The sequence below is a fragment of the Poecilia reticulata genome, chromosome 14, assembly GCF_904066995.2.
Source record: "Poecilia reticulata chromosome 14, P_reticulata-male-v2, whole genome shotgun sequence".
Taxonomy (NCBI): domain Eukaryota; kingdom Metazoa; phylum Chordata; class Actinopteri; order Cyprinodontiformes; family Poeciliidae; genus Poecilia; species Poecilia reticulata.
Genome location: NC_088843.1, coordinates 4,519,092 through 4,537,833, shown reverse-complemented (window position 1 = coordinate 4,537,833; position 18,742 = coordinate 4,519,092). Strand labels below are relative to the sequence as shown.

Genomic DNA, 18,742 nt, shown 5'->3' with positions numbered 1-18,742 from the left:
ACTTTGTGTTAGTTTATCATATAAAATCCCCAGGAAACACAAAAACATTGTGATTGTAATCTGACCAAAAAACTGAAAGTTTCATTTTTTGTTTCTGTCAGACTAAAACAGATATCATCAATCCTAAGTTGTTGTTTTTCTCTCCTAGTATTACCTGGATGAAATTTCGTAGCAGTAAGCCAGAAACATTTGATAAGAAGCTACAGCAATGTGTCTTATTTCACTGATGCCAGTGTCGCCCATCATCCAGCTCCTCAGCAATTTTAGTTCAGCCTGAATTTTGGAAGAATGGTCTTTAAATGAGTATCAGATTTCTCTTTATAGCCATATAAATAAGGGAGGAAGTCAAGAAGATGCTTGCAGATGTGCACAAAAGTCTGAGACTTCTGCAGTCTGTTTAAAAATGTACTTGCTTACTTACGGTACAGTCTTGTTCTTTTGACATGCCACTATAACAAATTATATTGTAGCTAAAAATGCATAAATGAAGCAATATAAATTCTTTATTTAAATGAAGTTGTAGAAATGAATTACTGGTTGAAAGGAGTTAATTTTGCACAAGCAGAGAAAAAAAAAGAAACTCGACAGTCACTAGATATTGATGCAACAAAAATGTGCTTTTCACATCTTTTCATGTTTGAGGCAAATCATTCAGTGCTGTGGTTCAGCAGCATACCACACAAATACAATGTTGCTTTATAGGTGGACACAAGCAGAATATTTATGTACAGATGCACAGAGCTCATTCCATTGTGCAACTTTAATAAAAGATACCAAAACAAAGTGGGTGGACTCCCCACCGTCGCTAAAGGCTGCTGTCTTTTCACGTTCTGATGCGGGACGGTATGTTCTGCATGAGCATGAAGAAATCTTCAACTCTGAGCAGTTAAATGGTTAAATGTGCCTCACACCTCATGTCCAACTGCAGCTTTTAACAACATGCAATGCTCTAAAATAACGGTGGCATTGCTACAGATTCAGCAGGCATATGGGAAAATGTGAGGCTGTCAGTTAGTGTTTTGTAGCTATTAGGGTAACATGATCCCGGCCAAAGGATGTGTGTGTGTGTGTGTGTGTGTGTTTTGGGGTGTGTGTCATAGCACACAGGAGGAGGAAACAGAGGAAGGAGAGGATGAGAGGGGTGTAAGAGGGGGAAACAAGGAGAACAGAAAAAGGAAAAGGCTATGTCTGTGTTTGTGTGGGAGAGGCGGCAGCAGGGCCAACTTTGTACATCTGTTTGGACCTTCTTCATTCAACCCCTGTGGGTGTTTTTTAACAGATTTCCTGTCTCATTGTACAGAGACATATGTAATATATAAAGACTTGCTATTTTCAGCTCAGTGACCTTTTCTATCAATAACTGCTAATAGAAAACATTTCTATCATTGGACATTATCAGATTACAACCCTGGCCACTACATATTTGCTGAGAGAATAAAAATGTGAAAAAAATGAAACGCACGTCCTATACCTTAAAAAGAAACAAAGGCAACACATTTATAGAAAAAGCAAAACCATAGGAGGAAAACCAGAAAGCCATACTGTTCTGCAGCTCTGTAAAAGTGTGTGTGTTCATTAAAACAGGCAGTTAGACTAAATCAGCTGGTGAACTGAATGTTGAGCCTTTAACTGCTGGGACAGGTGCGTATGAAGAAGCTAAATGAGAGAAATGAATAAAACATCTCTTTCTTTCTCTTCTCCATGTCACATTGCCACACAGTCACACACACCAACACACACAAACTGTGGCCAAGATGAACGCTGCCATTATAGCCCTGGTATGAATAATTCCCAGCGGGCCTCATCTTTAAGCAAACACTGACCTTCAACACAGGAAGTGGTCCTGAAACATTAGAAAGCAAGTGAGAAAGGAAATGCGGGCATAATTCACTGGGGATAACTCAAATCCAAAGTTTTTAAAATGTTGGAAGAAAAAAAGTCCCATAATTGAAATAGGTCAATGTTTATCATTCCTTATATAGAGTATTTAAACGATATGAAGCTAAATTCTAATTTCTAGATCAGTGTACTTAATTTTGCAAAGTAACAAACTATGAACAAAAAAATCAATGTGTTGTATTGTACACTATTGGGATGTGGGAAGGAGAGAGATAAATACATACAACCATTTTCAAAACGTCTCCTTCCTAAGGAGGCGTTCCTAATAATGGCCTAAGTCAAGTTTCACCAAAAGACAATTTAGGCAAAAGGAAAAAAAAAACGTTTGACAGAAAATGTGCACCAAACTCAACAACAACAATCATACCTAAGGACAATTTACAGAGACCAGCAACATTTTTTACAATGAGGTTTTCCCAAAAAAAACGCATGGAAAGAGGATGATGGAAGTTCAAACCAGCAACTTTCCTGTTGCCTAGAAAGTGACATATTTTTTTTACATTTTTTCACAAATAAAATATAAAAATGACTGATTGAATGTTCAAAGCTTTGAAACAACACTAACTTCTCCTCAACATTATTCCTGACCAGTTTCCAGGGTTCTGGTCTTTAAATAGTCACCTGAAGCTTTATAGCTGGATTAATACGTTACACATACCTACTTATTCAAGAGGTGACTTCTGCATCAATTGTGCTGGATTGTATTTGGGGGTAACAAAGTTTGAACCTTTCGCACCTCACTGGTTTGATTTTAAAAATGTGCAAATCAATTTCTCAGAGAATCAGTTTTATTTGACATGTTTTAGCAAGTAGGCATGTTAAATTGCAAATTATTTGTTCTGTTTTATACAGTATAACACATAAAATCAAAGAACTGCAGTAATAAAGTGAAGCAAAGCAAATCTATATTTAGGAGGGTGGAAGGTGTGATAGAAAAGAGGGCAACACAGTAAAGGAGCAATGAGAACAGGTCAAGAAAGGAGGAAAATTATCTCACGTTCTATTTTAGACGCGTGTGTGTGCATGTGTGTGTGTGTGTGTGTGTGTGCGCGTGTGTGTGTCAGACAGTGACAGTAGAGCGAACAGTAACAGTGACGTACCAGGCTGGCAGAGATATTTTAGTAACTGGGACAAGCCAGAAAAGAGGTAGTGAGGAAGACAAAGGAAGAAAAGATGAAGAGATCGTTTAGAAGATCCCATTCGCTCCCTCTGTCTGCTCACCTCCCCTCCTCCCCCACTTACCCCACCTCTCACCCTCCTCCTCCAGTTGATTGACAGCACCCCCACCTTCCCTACCCCCTGCTCTTTGATTGACAGGGCTCCCCAGACGGAGGCTCTTATCCCCTGAAACAAATCTTGATCTGCTCCTCCTCCTCCTCTTCTTCTCCTGTGTCTGCTTCTATGAGCCTCCCCCTCCTCCTCCTCCTCTTTTCCCTGTAAATGCTGCCTCATCACCATCACCTCCTCGTTCTACTGGTCCTCCATCCTTTCCTCTTTCCCATCATCTCCACCTCAAGCTGTGACCCCTCTTAACCCTGCAGATTGCACACACACACGCACACACACGCAGACACATGGGGAACCCCCTTAAACCCTCAGGCTTATGCGGGCCCCTTTACAACCTGAGACAACACACTCTGGCTCACAAAACAGACACCCACAAACTGCCTTCCTTAAGTCCTGACACTGATCTAAGCCCTGAACACACTGCCTGAGACTATAACCCAGACTACACACACACACACTCTGACACACACAGCCTGGGCTTATTAAGCCAATTGTGGGTGTCTAAACATGCAGCAAGCTGAGCAGTGAGGTAGGTAACCCCCGAGGGCCACGGCGAGACCAAAACAGTCAGAGAGGGAGAATAAGGAGGGGAGTGAAGACGAAGGATGCTGTGAATGAGTTGGAGGAAGGCCAGGAGTGAGGAGGGGAAAATGACACATGCAGCAGAGGGAAACAGACGTGTTGGAGAAGAAAGGAGCGAGAGCTGATGAGGATGCTGTCGGAGGAGACAGTAAAAGACGCGAGAAAACAGCTGAAAGGAAGCCACACACACACACGCACGCACGCACGCACGCACGCACGCACGCACGCACACACACACACACACACTCAGAGAGGAGCTCAGAGTGAATGTGGCTCTTTAGGAGTCAAGCAGGCGTATGATAGGATATCGTTGCATGTCGTTAACCCTATATTAACCCTGAGACACAGTGAGACACTCGTTGTCCCACAACAGGGATTTACAGGGCCATACACACTCTTTCACACACACGCGCGCGCACACACACGCACACACACGCACACACACCTATGCATGGAGTGATGGGCTACTCGTCACTCAGACATGCTCACTGGCACCAAGCATTGAGCTGCCAGTCACTCGGTTTTCCCAGTTTGCTTCCTGTTCATCCCCAGTTAAAGGCAGAAGCATGATGAACAAATGCAGCACTTTTTTGTTAAATGTCAAACAATCTGTTCACCATTTATCTGCTTTAATTACATGTATTTCCTGTCAAGTAGTGATGATTTAAAATGCATCAGTTCTACTAAAAAATAAACTGAAAGCATTTTATTTGCTTGTCACTGGGTTTACATGAACTCAATGCAAAGAGATACAACATTCCCCCAAATTACTGACACCTCTACTACAGATTTAAACAATACTCTTAGTACATATGTAAAATGTTGTTGTGATGACCTGCTAACCTCAAAAAGCTTCTGCGTATCGATCTTTTCTAACAGCTTCAGAGACATTTTACCTCCCATACTCTCGCCCTCTGTGCATTTCAGAAAAATCAATCCTTGTTTAAACGTTTGTTTAAACTTTTAATCAGGGCTTTTCACTTAGCGGCAGTGGTTCCCAAACTTTCTACTTTCTCATCAACAAAATAAAAATATAAGATTCTCATGACCCCAAATCTTGGTTTAGCATACAAGTATTTTTGACCAAGTCAGATAAAAGGTGGGACACTAACAGCACAATCACAGATTTACACAATGTGTATCAGCCAAAAAGTCCTGTTTTTGTTATCATTAACAACATTTCTGAAATACATTTTCTCATCAACATTTTTGCTATTTAGACCCCAGATTTTCATATTTAAAATCCCACCTTTGTCAGCTACTGCTTTAAGGTATTCACTTCATTTGATTAATTATGGAATATAGAATTCAGTAAAAATAAAATCTTATTTAATTGTACTTTTCTATCTTCCCTCATTTCTGAGACACCAGAGCACTGATGCACACACCAATAAATGACAATAATGACCCTAAAGTTTGTTTGCCAACAACATTAAATATAGTATCACCTTAATGGAAATGCATGTTGGCTACCATTGTTCTGGTACAGATTCAAAGCATGAAAAAATAATTTTACATTTGATGTGCATACATGTATGATTATGGCTAAGGTATTTATTCGTATTTGGTTTAAAGAACTGAATAAAGTGAATTGATTTGGTTTGAAATGGTCTGTTTGTACATAAAGTGGTTTGGTTGTTGAGATTTAGACAGATAAAAGCTTCAGTAAAAAATCTTAGAACTTTTTTTCCTAATTCTTCTGATCTCATTTAGAAGCATGGACACTTTCTCTCAACGACTCGGTTTATGTTTTATGTTCCTTCCCACCGCTAACGAGCCACTGTTTACCGTCCGGCCTCAACACATGTCAAGTTTGTTTACTTTATTTCTCCTTCACTTGTCTGGGCGCAGGATCTAACTGCTGTCAATCAAATTCAGAAACCTGTGAGTGTGAAGGTGAAAATGATATTTTGTTGCTTATTTGTTTGAAATTTTCAGTGATTTATGGGACGTTTAGTTAACCTGGAGGGTTTGTGCAGTCTTATTATTCTAACTAAGTTGTTTTTTTCCCCCCTTAAACTGCACAACATATGCCTGGTGGTAACACTTTTACTGGTGAGTGTAACTTTTGCGTATTTCTATTTAGTTTTTAGGGGGAAAAAAACTTCATTACTACTGTCTAATTTCTATAGGAAGAAAGGAAAATATTCATTGGTCCATTCAAGCTTGAAAAAGTTAAATTCCGATGTAAGTTTACAATCGGTGACTCACTTAAAGATTTTATTCTGTCCTTCCCTCGTGTTTTCGTCAGACAGCGTAGTTCCAGATGTTGCACCAAGATGCTGCGAGGGGGAGAGGGGCTGACAGGAAGTATCCCACGGTATCCACAGTAACCTTGACATTCCTTCCTGACCAAGTTCCCTGACATCTCTTAGACTTCACTTTGCTGCTTCTCTCTTCCAGCCATGTCAAATGACAAACACACCAGCAGTCCCACAAACACCGCTGCTCCAAACGGTCCAGTTCCTCACACATAATGGGTTGTGTGTCCATTATTTTGTCAAGTTGTGTCTAATGTATCAGCTATTCTTTCACAACCCACGCACACACAGTCACACACAGATCTAGACGTTAACTTCCACACCTTCCAGGGAAATATATAATGGGAGGTAAGATGAGAAGTCTGAGAGAGCCGACAGAAACAAAACAAAATCAGGGCTGCGGTTTAAAGTTAGGACAATGTTCTGCACAAACATGCAAACAGAGGCAATACAAACATTTATATTCTTTAAATCTCCGTAAAGTCAAATTTACTTTGACTGCACCTTTTATGAATTGTGATGCAGTTAAGTCCTACATTTTTCTTCCCCCTGCCAAATATGGATTTACAATAGTCTTTTAATTTTACCAACATGAAAAATTACGTTGCTCAGCCAGAGTCCTGATTCGAAGCCTGTACAGAATCTAACAATTAGGATGATGATTAAAGAAAATTAATCAGACTTCTACAACGTTACAAGTTCTAAAACTAAGCTTTGTGTGACCATGCTCATAAAATTCCACTTGCAGTTTTTATGTTGATGTTACCAACAACAACAAAAAAAAAACAACACAAATGAAGCAATCCTTATAACTCAGTCACATTTTTCCATATCTACATTACTTTTTAATGTTGCATGAAGATAAGTGGCTTTTAGTGAAAGAAAAAGAAGCACATCATAATTACATCTGCAAACATCTCTTTAAAGGATATTTTATTAGATCACCAGCTAAGTGAGGCTTTCATGTCAAAAACTGTTTCATCAAGAGCAGCGCTGCTTAGTCATTTACAGCACACATATGGAAAAACTATGAAAACCCCATAGCAATAACCTGATGATAAAGTTACCCAATCTTATACTGTATGCTACAACACACCATGCGGATGCTCTGTCTGCACTGTGGAAGATCCACTCACCTCTGCATACTAAACGCTTGATTAGTTTAACAAATATTAATTTGATCACTTGGGGGAACTTGTAGACTTTATAAAGCATTGAAAGTTCAGAACAAAATTAGCATGAAATATATTTATTTTTTAATCTTTATGATGCAATTGGTTGAATTTACATTAATTTCCCTGCATTTAAAATTCAACAGCCTTTTAAAGGACACACTGGAATCATGTAAATATGAAGTTGCAATAGAAATAAAGCTGTGAAAAACTGAAAAAACTAGAAGTGATGGAGACTTTATATTCCCTGAACCTCAACTTACCAGCTTGACTGACAGCTATAAGTTGAAGCACTCCAGAAGTGCTGAAGAATCAACTTTGGATACAATAACATCCAGTCAGTGGTGTCACTTGTATATGCTCTACACTGAAAGAATGGCAAGTATTTTCTCCAAATCATCTACATTTGGTCACACTGCCAAAAAAAAAACATGCACTCATTTTCCAGACAAACATGCATGAAGTCAAAATGCTGCACATTTATGTCTCATCACATACAGAAAAGTGACACTGATGAGAAAATGTCACTCCTCTCCTCCTCTCTGTGTGTGTGTGCTCATGCAGGGTTAAAACAACAACCAAAACAAGAAAGAAAATCTGATTAAAATAATGTTGGATCTCATTTCAGCTTTTCTCAGTCACTTTTTTCTTTGTTTGTGACCCATTTTTTGTGCTCCTGCAGGAGTGATTGGAAGAGATGTGGGCGGGTGCTGAGGGATAGATAACTTCATTCCTCCTCTTTGACGGAAATTTGTATATTTTTGCATCAGATAGCCAAAAACACACCTGCTTATATTTGAAGGTGCACTTTAGTTCCAGATATTAGGCAGCAACACATCGGCTGTTGTGCATTTATGTCCTTGCTGAGCAGATCCACATCTTTCCTGAATCACACTCGCACAGGTACTCTTTGCTGTTAAATGCAAAGCTTGTGTCTCAAATGTTTCACTCCGCTACACATCAGAAGGCACTGATTCAGTCTGAGGAGCATCTATTTCAGTAGCGACAGCAGATCGTCTAAAAAACACAAACATCCTGTCCCACCCTGCCATTCAAACAGGTCAGAGCAGTGTGCCAGTATGTGTCTGGTCTGTGTGCGCGTGTGTGTGTGTGTGGGTGTGTGTTTGTGTGTGTGTGTGTGTGTGTGTGTGTGTGTGTGTGTGTGTGTGTGTGTGTGTGTGTGTGTAGGTGGGAGAGGTAGAGAGAGAAATAGACACAGAACAACGGGGCAAAGAGAAAGTCAGTACCTGTCGATGATAACAGGGTCTGAGGGCGTCTCATTACGATTTCCGCAGCTCTTCTTGTCACAGCACCGACTGAGAAAAGAGACAAGAGTTAAAGAAGAAGACACGGGGCAAAGTGAGCTTGACGCACAGAACATTCGCTGCATTATATGAAAGTTTCCTATTAGAAGTTTAAATTGGAGAGTTCCTACACATAATGCACTCTGACAGCAGCAATAGAGAGGTTATTACCAAATTCACATTTGATCAAGTCAGCCCGAAAGCAGGCCAACAGAAGTTTTACCTTAAGTCTGTCAGGGAGATCATCGCTGAGAGCTCAATTTAAAAATAGGCTTCTGTGACACAGAAAGAGCATGCATGGTTTCATCTCATGAAATTACACCACATTTCAGAGGATGTAGCCAGCTTATAATCACAACTCATAAATGAAAGACTGATACATAAATTCACTTGTAATTTAACAATGCACTTGTTGAGGAGGAAGTATAATAACAGTTGAATATAACATTTATCCCACTAAAATTGAGTAAACATGGCAGTTGCAGAATCATGATGTGGGACGCTTTTCTTCAGGGAAGCTGGTCAGAGTGGATGTGAAAATGAATGGAGAAACCAGAAGAAACCAGTTAGAGATTACAAAAGAGTGGGGCAGAGGTGCAGGTTACAGCGGGACAGCGACTGTGTTGTGTCATGGCAAAATGTGCAAAAGTTCAAGGAGTCTGAATACTCTTACAATGCATCATAAATTAGATTATTCATCCTAAACTGGAGACGTTTTGGGTTTAATTTGAGTATTCCAGCGTCTATTACGCAAAACATGTTCAGACTCGCTTAATCTGTGACTTTCAATCAACCATTTGTCATATGTAAATAAATGCAGCTGCTACAAGCTCTGGACCGTAGCCTCTGTGCTACCTGAGAAGAATGACGTCTGAAAAACAATGCTCCCTGCAAACTGCAAAATACATGGCTGGAGAAACTTAGGTAAAGAAGTTTCAGGCCTTTAAAGTCTCCAGATCAATCCCTTACAGCATTTATGGGATGTAAAGGAAGAGAAGCTTAGATCTCTTGATCCCTGTGACAGCTTGTAGGATGTAAAGGAAATACTCCTCCTGCCTGGCTGCCTGCTGGCTCAGGTCATCTCCAGAGGTCATGTAAAGTCTACAGACATGTTTTTAGAGGCATAAGAAAAGGGATTTAAAGTAATAAAATATCCAAAGGTATCTACAGTACTTGTTGAAGATAGATAAACTTGTTTGTAAGATAAAAAAAGAAGTTTTGCTCCTCCTGCCAAGAGAGCCTGATTAGAGAAATTGTATAACATTATGTGTTTCTAATACTAAAGTATGCATTTTTGAAACTTAACTTCACAAAAAAAGTGTTTCTAAAAAGCTCAGTTACAACGGAGATAGTGTTTTGTTAATCAGCAGGACTCGGCCCTGACGACCACGTGAGGTGGAAGGTGGAGGACACAGAAGCTCATATAAGGTGCAGGAGGGAAACATGAGCAAAAAAAAAAAACCTGGCAAGCTCACAGAAACTCACACATGTGTACTACAAGAGTGTCAAAGCGGTTTTCTTTGCCTGTATTAATTATGAATAAAGGTGGAAGTCAGAGGGAGGAGAATAAAGCCATGGGGGAATCGGTAATAAAGAGTGAAAGAGAAGGCGTGGGAGGCATAAAAGAGGAGGGGAGACGAGGGGTTTGGGTGGGAAGAAGAGGAAGGGGAGATGTCTCAGGTTTCCCACTGCCACAGATGGCAGAGGTGGAAAAAAGGGACTGACATGTTACACCTTCCTTATTGTCTCCACTATCTGCCGCTCTTTCAGCTCTCCCCCGCCATTCACTTTCCGCCGTGCCATGAACTGGGTCACTGCACGGAAACTTTTGGGGAATGGCATCTCGTCGGTGAGGGGTTGGAGATGAAGGAAAGCAGAGAGATAAGGAAGTGGGAAAACAGGGGAGATGAAGAGACCAAAGACTGAAGGAGGAAGAAAGCATAGGAGTGAACTGGTGAAGGTGGATGAAGTGGTGAAGATTAAGGGATAGAATCATTTTCTACCCTCTTGTATGCATTTCTATTGAATTCATTTTATTTCTATTTGGATGTAACTCTTACTTCAGTTCTAATCTTGATATATTTTTAATGCCTAACTCCAAGTTCTGCTGAGTAGAAAAGACTGGAATAAGAAAAAGCTAGAGGGAAAAAAAACAATGTTTTTAAAACACCAAGCCTAAAAAAGGACATTGTCTTCTTATCAATCGAGGTTCACCAAGGTTTTAAACATTTACAGATTCAAAACTGCAAAAAAATTTACATTACACCATTAATAACGTCTGAAATCTCTCTTTAAAAATGGTAGAGAAGGAGTTGGGGTAACCAGCTGGCTTAGCAGCAGGTTGCTCCACTTTTCACTAATTTTTTGTTTTAAAAATATTTTTTCACAAAAAACACAAACCATGATGGTGTGGGATACTAAATCGTACCACCAATCACACTTATTAAAGTAGTTCTGTTTCAAAACTACAGGCGACAAGCTGATATTATTAACCAATTATCATGGCCTATTTCTAATTAAAGTCAAAGTGAAAATCAATGCAAATGAGTTAGAGATAACATTATATTTTCTGCAATAATCATAAAGACTCACTTTAACAGCAGTAATAATTGTTGTTTTTCTGTTCTAATCAAAAGTAGTTGGATCATACGATATATTTTCTTTGATAATTGTGTAAATACTGCATACTTCTGTAAATATTAAGCTACTGTGTTATTTTTAACCAACGTTATTTCACTCTAGGAATCTCATAGCAACTGATACCCAGTCCTTAAAGCATTTTGCCAGTGTTATCCCATTTCCTTTAAGTCTCTTTTGGCCACAAACGTCCAACTTTTCATATAGTGACTCCTTGGTTATGTAGCAGCAAGGACACGTGTTTTTCTTCATTTTTAGCATTTTGTTTTAGTTAAAAATATTTTTAAGATTTCCAGTTCTGTGCCAAATCTTAAAGCAGTGATGTGGTCCTTTGTGATGTGGCAGGTTGGGCGGAGAGCATGTGGTTAATAGCTGCCCCATGATAAAAAGCCACACTGATTAATGGTCGCCCCAGGCTCTTTGTCTGAGCGCACATTCAGCGTTGTGTGGAGCTGCTGCTGCAGAATCAGCACAAGAAAAGTTGAGACAACAACCATAACTTTGACCTCAGTTGTTACTGAAGATGGGAGTGGAGGTACAGTGAGTAAATGTTTTAGTTTCTGGACTGTTGCTCCTTCAGAGCAAAGAGTTACACCTGCTAGCCTCATGTACAAAAGCCGTAGTCCAACCAATCTGAGTTATTTTGAGTATGTACAACTGTAATTTTTGTTGGCTTTTCTTTATTCACATTTTATTTTACATTAAATATCTTTTTTAATGGTGTTGGCCCATATTTTGTATGGTTACAGTAAAAATAGTTGAGCTGGATTAAGAGCACTGCATGGATTTTAGGAAGATTTGGCAAAACTAAAACAAGGACTCCAACCACATTTACTGATGCGGCGAATATGAGCAGAAACCAATTAGACAGATAGGAGTATGAACAGATCTGGACCAGTTTCGGTTCTGAAAAACATGTTAATCATCACCGTTTGATTCAGAGCGGCAGTGTCCATTCTGGTCATCGCAATAAATTCTAACCGAAGTATGTAACTCAAATGCAATTTAAATGCCCGAGAATGTATGTTGAAATCTGTCAAAGAAATCTAATTTGCATAATATTTACCAGTGCCAGCTCAGTTCTTGACCCTCTTATGATGTCATCAACTCAAATACACAAAAAGCAGAATTAAGTTTATTCAGAACATTTTTGAAAACCTTTGGATTTAATATAATCCTGCAGAAGGAATTTATATTTTACTCTCCTGATGTGTTTTTATCATCATTGTATTTTTTTGTGAAAAAAGTATCTTTTAGAATATTAAAGAACTATAATAGGGCATAGTAGAGTAGTATTTTACACACTATAAATTCACGTCCACAATTTATTCCAGACATGCTTAACAACAATAACACGTTACCAAATCTATTGTTTTTTAAATGTTTGTGAATAACTTTTGAATTTCAATGGGTGTCTTTTAATTAGGCTTTGCAGCTTAGCAGGTCAACACATATTCAGCGATCTATAGAATAAAATATTAGTGTGCCTGATTTCACTGCTAAAGTCCCTGCTTGCGCATATAGATGAACCCCAATTTATATTGTTATAGTTAAAAATTGCTCAGTGACAAGGTCAGGGAACAGGAACAACTTAATTCATGGGCTAAATTTGAATTTTTATAACTGCGGTGTGCAGGCCTGTGCGTGCATATGCATGCTTCTTTTGTGTCTTTATGTGTGTGTGTGTGTGTGTGTGTGTGTGTGTGTGTGTGTGTTTGTGAGCAAGAGAGAAAGAGAGAGAGTGAGAGAGAGTTCCTGCTTATATTTTATAGTCAGGTTGTGGAAGGAGGCCCATTTGTTAGCCATGAAGCAACAGAAGGGTTCAGATTGACTAATGAGTTTCTCTGTGTCCTAATTAACCAGGCATCATAAAGGCACATACACACCAACAAAACACTTGTGTTTCCACACACACACACTTCTTTTTGTATAGGATAGGATGGTAAAATGCCTCTATAAATAGACCTCTTTCCTCTCAACCTACTTCTGCAGAAATTTATCTTAAACTATAATTAAAGCAACGACCATGCAAGCCCAAACTCTTGTTCTTTAACATAAATCTTTATGCATCTTGGAGAGAGAGTGTGTGTGTGTATTTGCGTGTGTGCGTGCGTGCGTGCGTGCGTGCGTGCGTGCGTGTGTGTGTGTACAGGGGGTGGAGTCGGGGCTGTAATGAGGGCCACAGACGAATACAGGTACAAAATGTGAGTGGTGAGGATTTCCTCAGATTAACAAAGTGTGTTGCAAAAGTAATGAGGAGAACAGGGAGCAGAGGAAACAAACTGCGAAATGCTGAAAAGAAGTAAGGGCAGGTGACTCACCTGCACATGATCTCATGTGTCAGCAGCACTCTGCACATCTCTGGGTTCTTGTCTTGGCCTTCATAAACAATCGGCTAAAAAGAGATAAAAGACATAAAGAAATGTTACACTTTGTCTAACACCTTATAACAGTGTTCACACACCTGAAGCTTTTTCACATTTTGCTGCCTCACAACCACAACTTTCATTCTTTCACAAGTAGATTATGTGGCCGATCACCACAAAGTAGTGCATGATTTTGACGTAAAAGGAGAATGTTACATGGTTTTCAACATTTTTTACTAATAAAAAATGAAAAGTGTAAATACAATGACTGCAACCCAGCTTTGTGAAAAAAATAATAAAAGCATGTATCATTTTCCTTCCACTTCACAATTACACAATATTGTTTGAAATTCTTTTCAAATGGATCACAATGTGAATCCATTTTCTGGGGTATGAACATTTTCCACTCCACTGTGAACATCATGTTAAGAGTTTTGGCTAAAAGCAGCATATATTTAGTCAGAAAAACTGTGAGAAAATTCCTTGACATGATCTATAAAATGCCACATAATCATCCAGGCAGTGAAGCTCCACTGTCACTCAGGCTTGCTGAGAGATGCCAGTCACTGTCTGCACCACTGTATGGATGCATAAAGATGTATTTGCATTTTTTTTCTTCCACACTGATCGCTAACAAACTGGAGGGAAGTGATGACAACATTTTGTGCGAGAACTGAATGTCAAACTGAGACAATTGAATTACTTCCAATGCAGAAATACATTCACACACCATCACATCACGAAATAAACCTGTGGGAACGTGTTGTTGGGTTAGCAGGTAAAGTTCCCACCTCACATGAGGAGCGCACTGTTGATCAGTCACGCCTTTGCACCCTCACACCCTCAGTGTCGACACGGGCCGTCTGTTACTCCCCCCACAACACACACACACACACACTTGGTTTGTTTCAGAGGATCTGCACGAAAACAATCACATCATCTCAGCTGACATGCGGTGCAGGTGAGTTTTTACCGAAAATTAAGTTGTATTTTTTTCATGATGCCCACACTTTCTGCTTCTGAAAATAAGCTCCAGCTGAGGCGTCAACTGCTTTCATTATGCAGTCTTCCAGCTTGTGTAAGGAAGCTCAGAATAAAGTCGTACACCACTAAGCTATCCATCAATCAGGAGGTACGCCCTGTCTATCTTTGGTCTATTCCAGTCCGTTTGATCTGTCATTCTGAACTGCAGCAAATCTCACCGAGTGACAAGCTCACTTTTCTCAGGAAGTAGAAGGGAACTTTCTCCGTCCTCTGCAATAATCTTCAACTCAGGTTCAGACTAGTTGCTGGCATCAAGCAGTCGTTAGTAAATCAAGTACCTGTGGCGAAAACTCACTTGTTCCGAACAACACAACTCTGCATGAGGCCACGCTCAGAAACATGTCAAACTTATCAAACGGTGGTTTAAAGATGATACGTAATAAGTCAATCAATCACTCATTGAAATGAATATTTACATGCATAAATTCATGCATTTAAAAATAACAAAAATATAAATAAATAAAACATGTACTTATTTGATAAACAGACAAACAAAAAACTACACAAAATATTAGAATAATGTATTTTAAAATAAATAAATAATTTTCTAAAGTTAAAAATAAATACATAGAAAAGCTACTTATTTAATAAACAAAAACCTCAAATAAATAAATATTACTTTACCTATTGAAGTAAATTAAATACACAAATGTATCCTAAAATAAATACATTTCTGACAATAATTAAGTCAATAAAGGTTACACCTCACCAACGCTCATTCTCTCATCTTTCACATATTACTAAAAAAGAATGCATGTAAGCCATGTAAGCCTTTTCTAAATGTTTTACTTTTTCTTTATATTTAATAAAGTCAAAGTCAAAAGTTGCTGTTCTTTAGTTCTGCTTTAGGGACGACTATTCAAAAACGACACTTAATCTAACCAGCAGTTTAATTTTGAGCTGTTGTCTTTTACAATCGCTTTCATAAACCTGAGTCCTTTGGAGTAATTGATAATAATTTAGGTAGAGCTTTTTCCAAGAATGTTTACAAAGGGTCTGTGTTGTTTTACCCCTGAATGTCCTCCAGGAGCCTTCAGGCCTGTGTGTTTGTAGCGGGGGCCCAGCCTGCATGCAGACTGCAGAAAGAGCCCCTCATTTGTAGAAACTAGTCCCTCAAAGCCCCCAGAAGCTAGCTTGGATGGCTGCAGCATTAATGCAGAGCAGCCGTACGGTTTAGGAACCAACTCGCGTTAGCCTGAAGCACTTCATACTAATAGCTGGCTGTCTCTGGGACCATTTGTATTTTCTGGAATTGGAGACCCCATATGCTTCAGGACCCAGAGTCCTTCTCAGTTATGATTTTCCACGCATGCACACCCTGATGAAAATGTATTGACACACAAACCCAGAGACCGAGCAGGTCTTGGTGGTCCAAGGCTCTGGGGATGTGCACACCCAGGCCACTCAAGCATGATGTGTAACATGAAACAAAAATAATATGAGCCTGAAGCAGAAAGTGTGACAACATGCAGACTCAGCCGATGCTGACGTTTCCACAGCGAGTCTCACTAGAACACAAACTTAAAAAACACCTTCAAAAAATATTTGAAATGACCTGAAGCCAAGCTGAAAGTTCCCGTTGACACATCGCTGAGGCTGATCCAGCAACCAAGACGTTGGAGATATTTCAGTACATCATGTCAATCTACACTCTAAGCGCAAAGTACACTTCCTTGAAAAAGTATTCACGCCTGTTGAACTGTTTTTATAACACATTTGGTCAGGATACAATTTCAGTGTATTGTATTGTAATTTAATGTGACAAAAGCATAATAGAACATTTCTGCTATTAGTCAAGCGCTCCAAAATCTGGCACTTTGCATAGATGCACAAGTCAAGTAGGGAAGACGGCAAACTTTTGAAAGAAGGTGCTCTAGTCAGATGAGACCAAAATAAAAAGTTCTGACCTGGATCCAAAACAAAACATTTCATGAACAACAATTAATGGTGGCAGCAGGAGCTGCAGAGATAGAAAGCTTAGGGAAGCTTAGACAGAAGCAAACTGGCCTTCATGGAAAATTGGCAAAGGAGGTTTCATTTGTAATTTGCAATGACACAGCAAACATATAAACATTAAACTACAGGTAAAACTTTATATGGTTGAAAACCAGAGGTCACAAGCAACACGTTGTATTTGCCCAGTTACATTTACTTTTTGAAAAATCAAAACGGTACATCTAGAAATAGTTTTACTTTAATGTACTTTAACTTTTAGTGGAATTTTATGATTATTTTCAAAAAATGTTTTAACCAAAAGTGAACTAGACAGACAAACACATCTAAAGTTAGACTTCTCATCCAAAAAGATAGAATAAATAGGATATAATGTTACAATATAAATATCAGACCCTGCCAGAATGCCTAGGTGGGCCCCATGTGGGGGAAAGGAGGGCTGATATATGGGTCCCATATGGGTTTGTCCACGGGCTCCACGGTGGCCCCACATGGGTTTGCCCATGTAGGGCCACAGCCTACGTGGGCCCTACATGGACAAACCCATGTGGGCCCACCACCATGTAGGGCCCATGTAGGGCCCATGTGGGCTGTGGAACCCGCGGACAAACCCATATGGGACCCATCTGATGTGCCCTCCTTTTCCCCACATGGGGCCCACCTAGGCATGCTGGCAGGGAGAGCTCATCCTGTTCTGACATATATACACCACTTACTGTACATACTAGTTTCATAAATGTTACGCTTTTTGTCTGATTACATCATTTTTAAATATTAAATCAGATGCTATGATCAGCTATTATATACTTGAGAAACCTTCTTACTAAATATGGTCAATTCAGCCTTTTTATATTGATTGTGATTGACTGTGACAAATTGTAACAGGATTTAAAAGGTATAAATATATTTTCAAGGCACTACATTACTTCCATAACTGGCTTTGATGTAACTCTGTGTAACCGCAAACTTTTTAAGACATTAAGTCTGAAATAGGAATCTGGTTTAAATATGTGAGGCTCAAATGTGTGTTCAAGGAGAGGAACAATTTCCCTTATTATCCTGGGGAATGCAAAGGGCAAACTACAAAACCGAGATCTACATTTTCCAGTAAGTCTGTCTTCACACAAAAAACAACCACACTAAAATCTTTTACGTGTCGTTTCTTTCTGAATCTCCTTAACAGATTTTCTTCTGGTCATGACTTTGCCACCTCTCGCTCCCACTGCTCTTCCCCTCCGACTCATTGGGTTTTTCCTTCTTCTCTTTTTCTCTACTTCACCACGACTTTTTCACTGCCTTTCAGCTGCTCGTCAGAAGTAGTTTTGCATATGTGGTTTTTAAGCAGGGATCCATTAGGCAGGGAAACACACTTCTTCCTGTGTTATTGTCAGCATGATCCATAAGTCAGCGATCCAGCAGGCCCTGCAGTGACAGACGTTGTATTCTTAGGGACAAGGCGGTAATCAGCGAGCGCCATATGACGCTTTTAAACATGAAGAGGCCTGTCTGTCATCAATTTAAAGCAATCTGTTCCCGACTTCAACACTAAAACACAAAGCAGGTAGGCATCCAGAAAAAATAGTTTAATTTAAGTGCCAAGCATTAGAGCTGGCTTTACTCTTCTGGTATGTCAGAACTGAAAAACTCAAAGTGACTTACGAGTATTTTAATGAACGACAGGTAACATCTGAAGGTAAAAATCTAAAATTAAACCACAAACCTCAACAAGTTTTCTTGGGATTTTATAATGTACAGAACACAAAACTGTGCATAACTGGTAATAGAAAGAAAAGGAAAAGCTTTTTGAACATTAAATCTTTTTTCAGTCTGTTATACACGGATTTATCCCTGAGTAAAATCTAATACAACCAACTGCCTGTCGAAATCAAGACATTTGTTGGAAACAGAGTCGACCTGTGCGTAATTTAATCACAGTATAAATACAGCTGCTCTGAAGGTCTGTTAGAGAGAATAAGAGAACAAAAAGCATCATGGAGACCAGGAAACACAGCAGACGAGTCGCGGGTAAAGCTTCCAGAAGCTTAAAGCAGGGTAAGGTAACAAGAGATCATCTCAAGCTTCAACCATCTCACTGAGCGTTGTGCAAATCAAATCACGCTTATTCAACTCTGGGACTCTGACTATTTTAACACAAGAATCTTTATCTAAACTTTTTATTTTGCAAGTATTGTGTGATCTGACCAGATAATAAAACTTCTTTGGCTTTCTTTGAACAT

General features: G+C 39.3%; 1 protein-coding gene across 2 annotated transcripts in view; it reads right to left on the bottom strand.

Annotated features, from left to right (window-relative positions):
* Window positions 1–18,742, bottom strand: part of LOC103475669 (transcription factor COE1) — a 97,171-nt gene that overhangs the window by 69,111 nt on the left and 9,318 nt on the right. For both annotated transcript variants that reach the window (XM_008427475.3, XM_008427474.3), the window contains exons 5-6: window positions 13,464–13,537; window positions 8,449–8,517 (exon numbers count right to left, since the gene is read on the bottom strand). In XM_008427475.3, the coding sequence (XP_008425697.2) occupies window positions 8,449–8,517; window positions 13,464–13,537 (143 nt within the window). The remainder of the gene's footprint in view (window positions 1–8,448; window positions 8,518–13,463; window positions 13,538–18,742) is intronic.